Source organism: Cajanus cajan, chromosome 1 (assembly GCF_000230855.2).
Source record: "Cajanus cajan strain Asha chromosome 1, NIPB_CcT2T_4, whole genome shotgun sequence".
NCBI lineage: Eukaryota > Viridiplantae > Streptophyta > Magnoliopsida > Fabales > Fabaceae > Cajanus > Cajanus cajan.
In genome coordinates, this window is record NC_138517.1 from 19,240,581 (window position 1) to 19,257,622 (window position 17,042).

Genomic DNA, 17,042 nt, shown 5'->3' on the forward strand with positions numbered 1-17,042 from the left:
ACATTATCGGCGCCGGGCATGAGCAAAACAGAGTGTACACCTCTGCGAGACAACCCGCGCTGGGCGTAAAAGGAATTGTGTCGGGCGCGTTACGAGGCAGAGAATACTTGACTTCACTGGAAGGCCCTGCGCCGGGCTCAAGGACTTATGCGCAAGGCACGTAAACCCTAATCTGACTCCCCAAGTTCGTATTTGAAGGCATTTTCGGGGGCTTTTCTTCTCATTCACGCAGGGGCGCCTCCTTGGAGCTGTAGAAGGGATTCTCAGAGCTTGGGAATGTTCATGTGTGGATCTTTCCTTCAGTTCTTCATTTCCTCCTTCATCTCTATTTTGTTTCACTACTACAAAAACATTATTTAACATCGCCATATTTACATCGGTTCTAGTAGAACCGATGTAAATCATAAAAATAAAATTTGGGAGTTGTTCTACATTGGTTTTACTTATAACCAATGTAGAAATAAGACCCTAAGTGCGCTCATCAACAACGTAAATCCAGCCGCCTCCTCCCACTCCCAATCCCTCTCCCCCATCTACCAAACCCTAAATCTCATGCTCTCCTCCAGCCTCGCCCCAACGCCGTCACCGTCGACATTGCCATCCGCTCCCTCTCCACCGGCTACGCCTTCATCGACGAGATGCACCGCGCCTTTGCCCTCAAGCCCGACCTCGTCACCTACACCATCCTCATCGACAACGTCTGCAACTCCAAGAACCTCCGAGAGGCCACGCGCCTCGTCGCCATCTTCCACCGCGAGGGCTTCAAGCGTGGTGGAGGACCAGCCCCTACCGCTACCGCAAGATGAAGGACCGTCTCGTTGAGGTTTCCAAGGAGACAACCACTGGTGTTAAGAGGCTCTACCAGATGCAGGCTAATGGCACTCTTCTCTTCCCCGCTATTAACGTCAATGACTCTGTCACCAAGAGCAACGTTTTTCCTTTTCTCCAAATCTGTTACTTTTTACTTCCTTAAATCATGCCTCTGCTTTAGATCTCTCCTCTTTTTGAATCTGGTAACTGTTTGACCAATGTCCTCAAAGAATGTTCACCTCCGCGCAAAACCCTACGCAGCAATAGGACTTTCTTTTCTCTCTCTCCATAAACCTCTCTCTCTACTCCCTCCTCCCTCCCCCTCCCGCTCCTCCTCGCGCCGCTCCTTCTGCGCCGCCGCTCTCCGCACCTCCCACAAAATAGTCCAACACTTCTGCAAGAAGCTTAGGGTTTCCCAAATCAAAGAAGGCAATGGCGTCGACATGCTCGACCGCGACCTCGTCGTGCAGGGCTGGGTTCGCACGCTTCGCCTTCAAAGCAGCGTCACCTTCATCGAGGCAATGCTTTACTCTTATTTCCCTTCCGAATAGCATCCTTATGGATTTCTACTTGCATTTTAATTGAGTGCTTTGTTGATTGTGTGTAGATTAATAATGGTTCTTGCCTTTTCCAACATGCAATGCGTGTTGAACTCTGAGGCTGAAGGTTACGATCAGGTATGCTTGCTTTTTGTAATGAGTTGTTTGTGGCTTTTGTTGCTCTCTCTGTTGAGGTTCTTATTAGGTAGAATATGGATTGGTTACCACTGGTACCTCCGTGCGGGTGCAAGGAGTTGTGGTGAAGAGTCAAGGATCCAAGCAGAAAGTGGAATTGAAGGTCAACAAAATTGTACTGGTTAGTTCTTCTTCGTTCTTAAAAAAACACTATTTTTGTTCTCTTTATCAGAGTAAGGAGTAAATGCACTTTTTATGCTGTCAAAAATTGGTATGTATGATAATTTTGTCGATTTATATAATAATTATCTTAAGAGTCATACATGACATGATTTATGATTGGTTGGATAGTGATTTAAACTATTTTAACATATCATCAATGCTTTCTTCGTCAATTTCTTCAAGAGTTGAGCCTTTTTCCTCTGTTTTTAATTTCTTCATGGACGTGTCAGTGTCACAGACGAAGACTGAGTCTTAAGGGAGTGGTTCACTTTTCTTTATGGACAGCTACTATATCATTTTCCATATATGCATCTATTGTTTTTTTCTTGTACAGTGCGATATTCATTTTCATCACTCATGTAAACCAACCACTATTAATTGATGCTAAGCTATGAAACACCACTTTTTTTTTGTTTTTTAACAATTACATGGCTAAATTCTGGATCAACTATTAGGTTCAAAAACAAACTTTATAATATTATCTTTAATTAATAATTTTTTTATATCAAATCTTTAACTAATACGGAACTTAAATCCTTTTGGATCTATTCCTTCACACGGATTGGCTTGTAGGCACGTTGGCTGGGACTTTTGCAGAAGCACCTTTTATCAATATTAATCCCAATGAAAGTTTCTTGGTAATCCTCCACTCTAGCGGCGAGTTTTGAAAGTATTTTGAGAGATCTAATTAGTTATGAGAGTTTGCTCGAATGTGTGATTTTGTTGCAAATCTTAAAATGGAACTATTAGACATTATTCATGATTTATCTTCACTGGTCTTAAATCATCAAATAACATTACTTGTGCTCATGGAATAACTTTACAGGTAGCAATGACTTGATCTCTTAATATCGTGTTCTATTTTTTTTTTAAATATTTACTAATCTTTTAGTCTAGAAACTGCATTGGTTGCTTTTTTTTTTGCTTGCTTCCTTTGTTTAGCATAAAAGAAAACTGCATTTTGTTCCTTTATTTAGTGCTTTCAACTTCTCCATCTATTATTCACAAAGTGTTTCACGAGGCAACTACTAATTTTTTTGTCTATCATTAGGTGTGAGACAGAGAAATTGTTCACAACACTAGCAAACTATTATGATAATCATGTAAGTCTCCTTATTCAACATATGCTTTGTAAGATATTTTCTCATTGCAATTATATAGTGGGAATTAGAAAGCAATTATATTTGACCATTTATTACAAGTTTCATTGTATTTTGTAACTCTTTGCGAATGTATGTGATCCTTATTTTTCATTTAGGTATTCTTGGTTAATATGATAAAATACTACAGTTTTATACCCTTGATGTGAAATACTAATTGCGTGGTGAGCATAGTTGAAATTTTCACATCGTCTCATATGATGAAATAGAAAGCAAAATATAATTTTTAATTGTATTCGTTAAACTAAATATTTTCCTTACATAATTCTTTAGGTTGTTAGTCTCATATATGTTGAATCCTCTTCTTATAAAATTGTATTGTATAGCCCTCCACTTCTACTTTTTTATTTTATATTTTTTACCCAGATTAATCCTAATTCTACTAAAGGATACAAGTCACGTTGCATGGCATGAGCAATGCTTGGTCAATGGGAAGAAGCTGTAAAAGATATTTAATTGGTTTCAAAGGGAAGAACAATCGTCTTCTAGTAGAAATCTTAGAGGCATGCTTTGTGGGTTTCTTGGTGGCATGCTTTGTGACTTTCCAGGGGTTCTAATGTTTGGTTCCATTCTTTTTCTATTCTAGTTAGTTTGTAATTTTTCCCATTTGAAGACTTATTTGACGTGTGCCAAAACTTGAATGTTCATAAGCTCGTAACTTAATCAAAATCATAATGCCATGTACTTGTCTTTTTATGGTTAATTTTGGATTTAAATTCTTAATATTCAGTCATAATTGTTGCATAAATTGTATAGTTTCCACGATGTAAATAAAGAAACTAATGATATATTAGATGAATTAATTAATAATGATGGAAACATGGTTTTATATAATAAAAAAGCATAAAAAGCCTGCTATCACACTGCTATCACAGAGATTAAAGTCTGCTAAAAGTAATTTTGATAAAAAAAATTTACTTCAACCACGTTACCGGTTATCAATTTGTGTAATATTTCTCAACATTTTACATCGGGTGATAAGACCCGATGTAGTTTTTCTCACTTTTTACAACGGTTCAAGAACCGATGTAAAATATCTTACTCATTTTACGTCATTTGCAACTACATCGATTTCAAAACCGATGTAGAATAGTCAAAAGAACCGATGTAAAATGTTGTTACTGTAGTAGTGTTTTTACCCTCATTTTGAGTGGTTTCACCCATTTTTGTGGGGTTAGATGTAACCAACGTACTTTATTGTAATTCTTATGTTTTTAATGATATATATACATGTTGTTTCATTCTTTGTTGTGTATGTTTCTATGCTTAATGCTTGCTTTGGATTGATCACTCTTTGCATGATTTAAGGTTCCATTAAGTATTGGGAAATACCATTGAAACTAGTTCTGAAACATATGCCTAGTGGGGATTGTATCTAGGGATAGAGCTTGACCCATTAGTAGTCTTAAACCCTAATCTGTAATGCGGGTGTAGGTATTGGGTACTCAAGGGATTGATATTCAATATATGCACCTAGGCTCTTTCTCTAAGGGATTAGATTTGAGTAAACTTATGAGTTGAGTAAGCAATGTATGTAACAAGAGATTAAGGATTCATTAGTCTGACGTTTGGTGAAATCTGACCCCATAACCTCACAAAACCATCATACCATCTCTATCCTTTTCCATTCACAAACAAATATTTTTATATAGTTTAACATTCCAGTAGTTATGCTCCTCAATCCACATTTACATAACAAACTACAAATTGGAATCATTCTTTAGTCACGAATAGTCAATAAATGCTTATTTTACCTTCTAATCCCTGTTGATACGATATTTTTACTACTTGAACGGCCGGTATACTTGTTGCGTTTGAGACCGTTGACATAATTAAATGGATTTAAAATGATAACAAAAAGTTTTTCAATGGAAATCTCAACATGTTGCTAAGTTATTCTTTCAATAAATAATGAGACTTCATGGGTTACCTAAAACTATAGTCTCAGATAGAGATGTTAAGTTCCTTAGCCATTTTTGGAAAACTTTATGGGCAAGGCTAGGAACTAAACTTCTATTTTCTACCACATGTCATCCCCAAACTGATGGGCAAACTGAGGTAGTAAATAGGTCTCTTGGGACTATGTTGAGGGCAATCCTGAAAGGCAATAAAACCACCAACATGTCTCCTTTTGACATTGTTTATGGTTTCAATCTACAAAGAGAGAAGCTCAAGGAGGGTAGAGGTAGGTTAAGAGACTTTCGGAGGGAGAGGTTTCAAATGGCGAAAACTCATTCAATTAATCCAAAAGTGTTACAAAACTCGACCAAAGAAAGATTTATAGGAAAAATTAGGTTAAGGGTTTAAGTTGGGTTTACCTAGAGTTAAGTAAAACCATGGTATGGTTTACTTAACTCTAGGTGCCAAAATTTGAATTCAAAGATTCAAATTTTGGTGCCAACCGGTCACCTCCTCCATGTGCACTCATTTGGATGTGATTTAGTATCCATTTGAGTTGCATTTTGGTCACACCATGTGCATGTGTGCGCATGGCCGAAATACACTTCAAATGACATACTAATTCCATTCAAATGAAGATGTACATGTTAACCTAAATTAACCCTAAATCTAAATGACCATGAAATGAAATTCTAGTCTAAATGGCCGAAATACAAGGCCTAAACAAGAAATACAAGCCTTAAGGCCCAACCCTACACTACTCCTACTCTACTTGGGCTTGAGTCAAAGCCCAACTAAAATGTGTGATGGGCTTTCCTTAAGCATGGGCCCATTCCTCTTTAATCCTCTTTGCCATAACCCTAGTAGTTGGGCCCTTAGCCCATGGGCCTCCTCCATCACTTCTTGCCTTATAGTAACTACAATGCCGCTAGTTTGAGTGTTTAAGCATCTTTCACAATTTCTAGTGGGCCACGTGCTAGCTACTTGATGTCATCCGTGACAATAACACTACCTTGCTCTTCTAAATGTGCAACCTACCACAATTTTAATAATATTTAATCACAAATTTCAAATGATTCTAAAATTCAATATTATTAATGGATATTTCTAAGCACTTACTTGTTCACAAAACCAATATGAAAATGTTTGACTATGAATTTTGTCAATTTCATACGGAGATAGTTGACGATTTCGTCTCTTAAAAAGATTAATGTGTTCTATATGTAAAAAAAAGTAGAACAATTAAAAAACAAGTGAAGGTATAATAAACCAAAGTTTAGTAACTAAAAACATGAATGAAAGAAATGATCTTACTTTTGAAAGGTGTCAACATTACTGTTATTAAAAAGCACATATCTATGTGCTTGTAGCAATGTTTTCTTATCAACAGACTCTCAACAAACTCTTTTTCTTTTCTTCATGTTGAACCCAACTTGACTCTTTCTCCCTAATTGTCTACCTCTAGGGTTTAATAGACTTGTATTTTCTACAAAATGAGAATCATCGTTTTGACTAGATCGATTAAAACAAGTTTCCACCCGAGAAAGATATCTCTAATTGACACATTATTTTTGCTATTTGATGCTCCAAGTACTCCAAATTACACTCATTAAGCACCTTACCACATAGTTCTTTAAAAAATGACAAAGATCAACTATAGTAAAACTCACTTTGTCAGTTAAACAATCTTTTATAGCTATATGAAGAAACTCTTACATTAGAAGATGACAATCATATCTTTTGAGACCAAATATTTTGTGTTGCTTCACTTGCACACATCTTGAAATATTAAACAAATATTCATCTGAAGCTTTTATTGATTCAAGAACTTCCAAAAATGATTCTTTCTCATTTGATGTCATTTGGTAACAAGCTCTAGGAAAATATTGTTTACTTTTACTTTGATGCATCTTTGGATGGAGTTGGCTTCTAATGTTCATGTCTACAAGATCATAGCAAGCCTTATCATTATCCTTTGTTTTCTTTTCTAAATGCAACAATGTTCCAATGATGTTATCACAAACACTTTTTTCAAGATGCATCACTTTGAGTTTATGACGAACAACATTATATTGCCAATAAGGCAATGGGAACAAAATCCATGATCTTGCAACTACCTTAAAGAAATAGTTCCATTACGTGGCTTAAGTGGAGCTCTAAATTCTTATGTTACATCAAAATCTGTTTTATTGTATCTCCATTAATGATTAGGATCTAACCAACGATAATGAAAAACATAACAAAACTTTCTACTATAATGCAACCACTTAGAGGCAGTTTCAAGACCACCACATGGACACGCGTACTTTCCTTTAGTACTCCACCTAGACAAAATTGCATATCCAATAACTACACGAGGATACCACTTTTGGATTTATGTATCTCCACCTTTATCTTTGTTTACTCTTGTGTTTAATGTTTTTGAAGCTTTGTGCCTATAGATTTTAAGGATTCACGCTTATTATCTTTGAGTGTAATTCTCATTTCCTCTTAGGACTTCATGCCTATTTGATTTTGAGCTCGATACTCATTTCTTTTTAAGACACCGTGAACATAAGTCTACAAATCCATCGCCTGTTAGTTTTCAAGCTTCATGCTTATTTCCTCTCAAGGCTATATGTCCATAAATTCTAGTTTACAACACCCATTTCATTTTAAGCTTTTTGAATTGTGACGCCCTTTGGCATTTTACTTTCAAGGTTGCAACACCCATTGCATTTTACAAGTTGGGTTGCAATACCTATTGCATTTTACACTCTAGGTTGGGACACTCATTACATTTTACTCTTTGGGTTGTGACACCCTTTGACAACATTTTACTCTTTAGGTTGTAACACCTATTGAATTTTACACTTTGAGTGTAACACTCATTGCAATTTATTTTCTAGGTTGTGTCCCTTATTGCAATTTATGCTTTTGGGTTGTGTGATAAATCATAATTTGATATGTATCTTTTCCTTTAATTTAGCTATTTTACATTCCAGTCATGGCTAATTATAGGATTTAGATAGATATGTGTGTTGTTAGGCCTAATTGGATAGTTGGGAATTATTATTCAAAATTTTCGCTGTTTTTGGGCTGATGAACATGTCTCGGTTTTCAGGCCATAACTTGGGCTGTGGTGATCCAAATGGAGCAAACTCGGTGGCCCTGGAAAGCTAAGACAAAGACCTAAATATTTACAGAAGGAGCCGTTGGCAAATTCGTCCATCTAGAAGGTCCAATTCGGTGGTCAAAAATCGGTGCGGAAATGGAATCCAACTCATCCCACCAACTCTCCCATTTCGTTTTGTCTACTCTTTTCCCCATTATTTTACAATTTTTTTGTGTTGTATGAAGGCTATAAATAGGCCTTCACTTCTCCATTGCAAGATGTCCCAAAACACCTTCAAATAAGTTACTCTTGGGTGTTCTTCTACCTCCCTTTCTTCTTCTTCTTCTCAATTTCTTCTTAGTCTTTCTTGTTATTTAATGTTATAATGTCTTTTAATTTTATGGATAGCTAAGTTTCTAATTCAGCTTGTGGTAATAAGTTCTAATGGATTTTGAGGTTTGAAGAAAATTTTGTGTATCCTCAACTCTTAATAATTGAATTTACCTTTATCTTTCTATCTTGTTTATGCTTATATAATTGAATTTGAATTGATCACTTAAATTCATTACATAAGATGTTCTCATTAACTCCTTGAACTAAGACCTATGTGATGCTTACTTACATTGGACTTAAGAAGGAATGCAAGACCAAGAATTATGTGACACTTGTTTACATTAATTTTGAGAAAGACAAAGGAACATTCATGGACTTAATTGATTGACTCATTAATTGTTTGCCGATTCAAGGACTTAGAGTTTAACTAGGGATTAAATGTGAATGAATAATTCTAACCTTGTTAACTCAAATCATGTTTGCTTAAACATTTGAAGAATCTCCTAAATTAATTGACGCTTGATTGATTAACTTTGGGACAAGCAAGATTTGATTAATTAAATTCTCCAATGGATGGCTTGTTGGATTCTTGGACTTAGAGACCAAATAGGGATTAAATTTGGACGCTTGATCCTAACCTAATGGACTCAAATGATGTTCGCTTGAACTTTGGAAAGAATCTATTTAAGTTTTGTTGGTGCTTAACTAATTGAACTTAAATGCAAGAAATTAATTATTATTTAAGATTGAGATTTTGAACCAAGGATAAATCCAAAGAACGAAAATCCACAAGTTGAAGTTTTTATCATCTAAGTTTATTATTCAACTTCTTGTTCTAAAAATTATATCAAACTCCAAACCCCCCCTTTTTCAAAATTTTGTTAATATTGCTAATATAATAAAAAGAATTTCCTTTGATCCTCGAGAGACGACTTTAGGGCACTACTGTGCTACAAGTTTAAACTCATTTTATTTTGTGTTTGATAGAGGCTTCGACAACCTCTCGTCAAATTGGCGCCGTTGCCGGGGATTAAAGGTGTCATTTTGTTATATTAGATATCTTTCATTTTATTTTATTTTCATTTTCTCTTTGTATTTTTGTGTAGTGTATGACAAGATCTTCTACTAGTCCTTTACTTGATTTGGATCCTGAAATTGAAAGAACACTAAGGATAACTAGAAGAAGACTTTTTAGAAACACTTTGAGTAATCAAAACAATAACATGGCTGATAATAGAACACTAAAACAATTGGCTGCACCCGATGTTTCAAATCCACCTTTATGCATTCAATTTTCTGCTAACGAGGATGACTGTGAACTAAAATCAAGTTTAGTTCATTTGTTACCCAAATTTCATGGACTTTCAGGTGAAGATCCCCACAAGCACTTGAAAGAGTTTCATGTTGTATGTTCAACCATGAAACCTGCTGGTAGCAATGAAGAAAGCATAAAGTTGAAAGCATTCCAGTTTTCACTAGTTGATGCAGCCAAGGAGTGGTTGTATTATCTCCCTCCTAAAAGAGTCACATGGGATGAAATGAAGAGGCTGTTTCTAGAAAAATACTTTCCTGCTTCTAGAACTGCAGCCATAAGAAAGAACATATGTGGCATCAAGCAAATGAATGATGAAACACTGCATGACTATTGGGAGAGATTCAAGAGGCTGTGTGCAAGCTGTCCACAACATCAAATCAGTGAGCAACTTCTAATTCAATACTTCTATGAAGGTCTCTTACCAATGGATAGAAGCATGATCGATGCTGCTAGTGGTGGTGCTCTAATGGATAAAACTCCTGCTGCTGCCAAAGACTTGATTGCAAATATGGCAGCCAACACACAACAATTTGGTGCAACAAGAGGAACTAGTTCAAGGTCAGTAAATGAGGTACAATTATCTAGTACTGAACATCAAAGACTAGAGAATAGATTAGATGAATTGACCTCTTTGGTGCGAGGATTGGCCATGATGAAACAAGCGCCTGCTAAACTCTGTGGCATTTGTGCTTGTCCCTCTCATCCAACTGATGCATGCCCTCAGCTACAAGAAGATAATCCCGAAGAAGTAGCTGCTGTAAATAACTTCCCAAATTCCTCACAACCAAGAAATGACCAAGCCAGAAATAACTTCAATCCCAGATACAATGATCATCCTGGTTTCAGATGGAGCAACAACAACACATCACAACAACAACCATTTCCAAATAGGCAACCTTTCCAACAAGCTCCAAGGCAGTCAATGCAACAACCACAACAACAACAAAATAACCCTTCCTTGGAGGACCTTGTAAAACAAATGGCAATGCAAAACCTGCAATTCCAACAAAGAACTGATGCTAGCATTCAAAACTTGGAAAAGCAAGTGGGACAAATGGCATCTTCCATAAGCCAACTTCAAGCACAAGGATCAAGTAAGTTGCCTTCTCAAACTATTCCTAATCCTACAGGAAATGTTAGTGCCATCACGCTTAGATCTGGAAAGATTGTGGAAGTTAAAAATGATGTGAAACCTGCCACTACATCTGAGAAATCTGAAAACAAGGAGAAGCAATCTTTCCAGTCAAAGGATGAAGAGCCAAGCATTCCACTACCCTTTCCACAAAGAGTTTTACAAACTAGGAAAGCTGAAGCTGAAAAAGATAAAGAATTGCTTGAGACTTTCAGAAAGGTAGAAGTAAACATTCCTCTGCTAGATGCAATCAAACAAATCCCTAGATATGCCAAATTCTTGAAGGAAATGTGCACCCATAAAAGAAGGCTGAAAGGGAATGAAAAAATAAGTCTGGGAGAGAATGTTTCTGCTATCATTCAACCAATGCCTCAGAAATGCAAGGATCCAGGTACGTTCACTATCCCTTGTACAATAGGTAATTGCATATTTGAAAATGCCATGTTAGACTTAGGTGCATCTATCAATGTCATGCCTATGTCTATCTTTAAATCTTTGGGGCTTGGTCCTTTAATTCCAACTGGTGTGGTGATTCAACTTGCAAATAGAAGTAGTACTTACCCTTCAGGATTAATTGAAGATGTCTTAGTTAGAGTAGGAGAACTAATTTTTCCTGCTGACTTTTATATCCTAGAGATGGAGGGTGAAACTACAACTAAGGTACCAATCATTTTAGGTAGACCTTTTCTTAAAACTGCAAAAACAAAAATAGATGTGCATGCTGGAACTCTTTCCTTAGAGTTTGGTGATAATATAGTCAAGTTCAACATTCTAGATGCCATGAAACACCCTAGGGAAGAACACTCTGTATTTCACATTGATTTGTTGGATGACTTGGTTGATTGTTATGCACATGACCATTTATGCATTGAATTTCCTGACATACATGATCTTGATGATACCATAAATTGTCATTCATGCATAAACAATAAATCAGAATGTGCTGCTTGTACTGAAATAGAAGAATTTTTAAGCACTAACAATTTTGCTGAGGAATATAAAAAAGAAAAATATGCAGAAATTTTAGCTGCAGAATTGATAACAACAAACAGAATGTTGCCCTCCATTGTGCAACCACCAGCATTAGAGCTAAAACCGCTTCCTGATCATTTGAAGTATGCTTACCTTGAAGAAGGTTGTAAACTTCCGGTCATTGTTGCAAAAGACTTAGATGCTGAACAAGAAAGAATGTTGTTACAAGTTTTGAAGGACAACAAAAAGGCAATAGGGTGGACACTTGCAGATCTCCCTGGAATCAGTCCTTCTACCTGTATGCATCGGATTCTCCTTGAAGAAGATGCTAAACCAGTAAGGCAACCTCAAAGGAGACTTAATCCTCAAATTTTGGAAGTAGTAAAGAAAGAGATATCTAAGTTGCTCCAAGCAGGTATCATATATCCTATCTCTGATAGCAAATGGGTAAGTCCTGTTCAAGTTGTTCCAAAAAAATCTGGAGTGACTGTAGTAGCAAACAAAGACAATGAACTAATTCCAACGAGAGTGCAAAATAGTTGGAGAGTTTGCATTGACTATAGAAAATTGAACCAAGCCACAAGAAAAGATCACTTTCCGTTGCCATTCATTGATCAAATGCTTGAACGATTGGCTGGGAAATCCCATTACTGCTTCTTGGATGGATACTCAGGATACTTCCAAATCCACATAGCACCTGAAGACCAACATAAGACCACATTCACTTGTCCTTTTGGAACTTTTGCATACAGAAGGATGCCATTCGGCCTATGCAATGCTCCTGGTACTTTTCAGAGATGTATGGTAAGTATTTTCTCTGAATTTCTAGAAGATTGTATGGAAGTTTTTATGGATGATTTCACTGTCTATGGGTCTTGTTTTAAAACATGTCTAGATAATTTATCCAAGGTGCTACACAAATGCATTGACTCTAATCTTGTCTTGAATTTTGAAAAATGTCATTTCATGGTAAAACAAGGCATAGTTCTAGGTCATGTCATTTCTGAAAGAGGTATTGAGGTAGATCCTGCTAAAGTAGAAGTTATTTCTAGTTTATCTTACCCCGCATGCGTGCGGGAAGTGCGTTCCTTTCTTGGTCATGCAGGATTTTATAGGCGCTTTATCAAAGACTTCAGCAAGATAGCATTGCCACTGTCTCGCTTGCTACAAAAGGATGTTGAATTCAATTTTGACCAAAAGTGCAAGGAGGCATTCCATACACTGAAGAAAGCTTTGACAAGCACGCCTATAATACAACCACCATACTGGACACTCCCTTTTGAACTGATGTGTGATGCATCCAACTATGCTCTGGGAGCAGTTTTGGCCCAAAGAATGGGCAAGGCACCTCATGTCATATATTATGCTTCTAGAACTTTGGATGCTGCACAAGCCAATTACACTACCACAGAAAAGGAACTTTTGGCTATTGTTTTTGCATTAGACAAATTTCGATCTTATTTGCTAGGTTCCAAGGTGATAGTGTTCTCTGATCATGCTGCTTTGAAGTTCCTACTAAAAAAACCAGATGCAAAACCTAGGTTACTACGGTGGATGCTTTTACTCCAAGAATTTGATTTGGAAATAAGAGATAAAAGTGGAGCTGAAAACTTGGTTGCTGATCACTTGAGCAGAATTGAACAACCACTTGATCCGATACCCATACATGATACTTTTCCTGATGAGCAATTGTTGAAAGTTCAGACAATCATTCCATGGTTCGCCGATTTGGTAAACTTTCTTGTTGCTAATGTTCTGCCTAAAAAAGCATCTAAATCTTACATTGCTAAATTAAAGAGTGATGCAAAATATTTTGTATGGGATGATCCTTATCTTTGGAAATATGGTAGTGACCAAATAATTAGGAGATGCATACCTGATCATGAAATTCACTCTATTCTTAGCTTTTGTCATAATCATGCATGTGGTGGTCATTTTGGTCCCCAACGAACAGCTAGGAAAATTTTGGAATCAGGATTTTATTGGCCTACTATTTTCCATGATGCATATCAATTTTGTAAAACTTGTGAACAATGTCAAAGGACTGGTAATATAACTCGAAGGAATGAGATGCCCCAACAACCTATGTTATTTTGTGAAATTTTTGATGTTTGGGGTATAGACTTCATGGGTCCATTTCCCACATCCTTTGGTTTTGTTTACATTTTACTTGCTGTTGATTATGTATCCAAGTGGGTGGAAGCTAAAGCCACTCGAACTGATGATTCAAAAGTTGTTGTGGATTTTGTTAGGTCTAACATTTTCTGCAGATTTGGCATTCCAAGAGCCATCATCAGTGATCAAGGGACGCATTTTTGCAACCGCAATTTGGAAAGCCTCTTGAGAAAATATGGTGTTGTACATAAAACTGCTACACCGTATCATCCTCAATCAAATGGACAAGCTGAGGTGTCAAATCGAGAGATAAAACAAATTTTGGAGAAAACAGTCCAACCAAACAGAAAGGATTGGAGCAAGAGACTTGAAGATGCTCTGTGGGCTTATAGAACTGCATACAAAACACCAATTGGGATGTCACCTTTTCGATTGGTCTTTGGTAAAGCATGTCACCTTCCAGTGGAAATTGAGCATAAGTCATATTGGGCAGTAAAACAATGCAACTTAGCTTATGACAAAGCTGGCATGGAAAGAAAGTTGCAATTACAAGAACTTGAAGAGATTCGCTTAGAGGCTTATGAGAACTCAAAAATGTACAAAGAGAAGACCAAAATTATCCATGACAAAATGATATCAAGAAAGGAATTCTCTGTTGGACAAAAAGTTCTTCTTTACAATTCTCGCCTCAAGCTCATGCCCGGAAAGCTTCGTTCCAGATGGATAGGACCTTTTGTAGTTACTGATGTGTTCCCTCATGGAGCAGTAGAGATCAAGAGTGAATTATCACAAAATAAATTTAAGGTCAATGGCCACAGACTAAAAATTTTTCATACAAGTGAAGGATACCAAAAGCAAACTGTTGAGGAACTCAGCTTGCATGATCCATTCCAACCTCCATAAATGAGGGAGTTTCTTTATCCTCTCCTTTTATTTCACTTGTCGTAATTTACATTGCATAACATTGAGGACAATGTGAGATTTAAGTGTGGGGGGGATTATTCGTTAGATGTTTTTGTTATTTTGGGTTTTATGTTTGGTTGTTATGTAAAATTTTGCATGTTTCTCTTTGATTTCTGGGTTTTGATAGTTTTTAGGCACTTGCTTCACTCTAAGATATGAGTTACTTGATGTTACATGGATTGAAATCCCTGTCTTTCTCTGCTTGTAAAGTTGATTATGAGGTTTGAGAGGTTGAATTGAAGGTGACAGATATACCCTGTGTGAGGAATTAAGCCATTCTCTATTCTTTCTTGTGTGATATGCCTCTTGATTGCTTGCACAGTTGCCTTGTCTTGACTCTATTTGATACTTCTTGATTCACATGCATGTTTGGATATGATTAAGGCATTTTTGTTCCTATAAGCCTCTAGCCAAATAAGCCTACCTTGAATTAACTCCTTTGATAACCCCTGCTAAGCCTATTTACCCTTCTTTATTTGAAGCTCATTACAAGCCTTAAGTGAAAAACCAAGATCACCTTAACCTTAGGGAATTTTGGAGCTTTGGAATAGTTTTGGGAATAAATTCTTGAATAAGTAAGGGATGTATCATTGGTTATTAAATTTTGGCTAGTTAATTCTTCCTGTTGTATATGTCTTAGTGTTTCATGATGTGTGATAAAAAAAAAAAAAAACAAAACAAAACAAAACAAAAAAAACAAAAAAAAACAAAAAAAACAAAAAAAAAAACAAAAAAAAAAAACAAAAAAAAAAAAAACAAAAAAAAAAAAACAAAAAAAAAAAAAAAACAAAAAAAAAAAACAAAAAAAAAAAAAAAAAAAACAAAAAAAAAAATTAGTTGTTTTGAGGAAAAGGAAAATAATTGGTGTTGGAGGTGTATTAGCAATTTTTGGGTTTGCTCTTATGCTTATTTCATACTTATTCCCCATTGCTCCTATAGTTCCTCTGGTTTATAGCTACTTATCCTAAATTTTATCCCACCTTGTCCTTGACCACATTACAACCCTGAAAAGACCTTATGATCCTTTTGTGCATGTTTATTGGGCATTGATTTTAGAGGCTTGCCAAGTCTATCTGTTGCTTGTTTTTTTCATGAGTGCTTTGAGAGTATACAGTTGCCTAGACACTTGAGAGATACAGTGATACAGTGCATCTTGTGAGGTTCTGTTACTTTTGATTCACCTCTTGAGCTGATTAATTATCTTGCCATGCCTTGAAATGCTTGGATAATTTCCATAAGTGTCTAGTTTCTCTGACTCTTTTTGTGTTGAACGTTGTCTACTCTTTTTTTTTTTTTTCCCAGGATTCATTTAGGATTGTGCAAATCTATTTGTTTTCTTGTGTGTATTGTTTTCTCTGTTTCTTCCTGTTTCGTCATTTTCTTTGATATTGTTCTTTGCTTTGCTTTCATGATTTTGCCCAGGAGTGCAAAAAGCTAAGTGTGGGGGTATTTGATAAATCATAATTTGATATGTATCTTTTCCTTTAATTTAGCTATTTTACATTCCAGTCATGGCTAATTATAGGATTTAGATAGATATGTGTGTTGTTAGGCCTAATTGGATAGTTGGGAATTATTATTCAAAATTTTCGCTGTTTTTGGGCTGATGAACATGTCTCGGTTTTCAGGCCATAACTTGGGCTGTGGTGATCCAAATGGAGCAAACTCGGTGGCCCTGGAAAGCTAAGACAAAGACCTAAATATTTACAGAAGGAGCCGTTGGCAAATTCGTCCATCTAGAAGGTCCAATTCGGTGGTCAAAAATCGGTGCGGAAATGGAATCCAACTCATCCCACCAACTCTCCCATTTCGTTTTGTCTACTCTTTTCCCCATTATTTTACAATTTTTTTGTGTTGTATGAAGGCTATAAATAGGCCTTCACTTCTCCATTGCAAGATGTCCCAAAACACCTTCAAATAAGTTACTCTTGGGTGTTCTTCTACCTCCCTTTCTTCTTCTTCTTCTCAATTTCTTCTTAGTCTTTCTTGTTATTTAATGTTATAATGTCTTTTAATTTTATGGATAGCTAAGTTTCTAATTCAGCTTGTGGTAATAAGTTCTAATGGATTTTGAGGTTTGAAGAAAATTTTGTGTATCCTCAACTCTTAATAATTGAATTTACCTTTATCTTTCTATCTTGTTTATGCTTATATAATTGAATTTGAATTGATCACTTAAATTCATTACATAAGATGTTCTCATTAACTCCTTGAACTAAGACCTATGTGATGCTTACTTACATTGGACTTAAGAAGGAATGCAAGACCAAGAATTATGTGACACTTGTTTACATTAATTTTGAGAAAGACAAAGGAACATTCATGGACTTAATTGATTGACTCATTAATTGTT

General features: G+C 36.1%; 2 protein-coding genes across 3 annotated transcripts; both read left to right on the forward strand.

The window, feature by feature from the left end:
• Positions 1–396: 396 nt before the first annotated feature.
• Positions 397–3,569, forward strand: LOC145958733 (uncharacterized). 2 transcript variants are annotated; one of them, XM_083076256.1, is made up of 6 exons: positions 397–1,328; positions 1,418–1,487; positions 1,555–1,665; positions 2,280–2,344; positions 2,758–2,809; positions 3,233–3,569. In XM_083076256.1, the coding sequence occupies exons 1-6, from the start codon at positions 1,243–1,245 to the stop codon at positions 3,278–3,280; spliced, it is 432 nt and encodes a 143-aa protein (XP_082932382.1). In that variant the 5' UTR covers positions 397–1,242; the 3' UTR covers positions 3,281–3,569. The 2 variants fall into 2 exon arrangements, 1 of the variants encoding a protein (XP_082932382.1); XR_014434368.1 differs by lacking the exon at positions 2,280–2,344 and having other exon boundaries at positions 1,249–1,328; positions 1,418–1,665.
• A 4,120-nt stretch (positions 3,570–7,689) lies between these two features.
• Positions 7,690–16,823, forward strand: LOC145958739 (uncharacterized). The gene is made up of 2 exons (XM_083076261.1): positions 7,690–10,601; positions 16,318–16,823. Exons 1-2 carry the CDS (start codon positions 9,302–9,304, stop codon positions 16,374–16,376), a joined length of 1,359 nt encoding a protein of 452 aa, XP_082932387.1. The 5' UTR covers positions 7,690–9,301; the 3' UTR covers positions 16,377–16,823.
• The last annotated feature ends 219 nt before the right edge of the window (positions 16,824–17,042 follow it).

Bases quoted from the DNA above. Each gene is read 5' to 3' on its own strand.
- LOC145958733 (XM_083076256.1), top strand. From the start codon at position 1,243: ATGGCGTCGACATGCTCGACCGCGACCTCGTCGTGCAGGGCTGGGTTC. The intron at 1,329-1,417 runs GCAATGCTTTAC...GATTGTGTGTAG, and splicing joins GCAGCGTCACCTTCATCGAG to ATTAATAATGGTTCTTGCCT. The intron at 1,666-2,279 runs GTTAGTTCTTCT...ATTGGCTTGTAG, and splicing joins AGGTCAACAAAATTGTACTG to GCACGTTGGCTGGGACTTTT.
- LOC145958739 (XM_083076261.1), top strand. From the start codon at position 9,302: ATGACAAGATCTTCTACTAGTCCTTTACTTGATTTGGATCCTGAAATT. The intron at 10,602-16,317 runs GTAAGTTGCCTT...CTCGGTTTTCAG, and splicing joins ACTTCAAGCACAAGGATCAA to GCCATAACTTGGGCTGTGGT.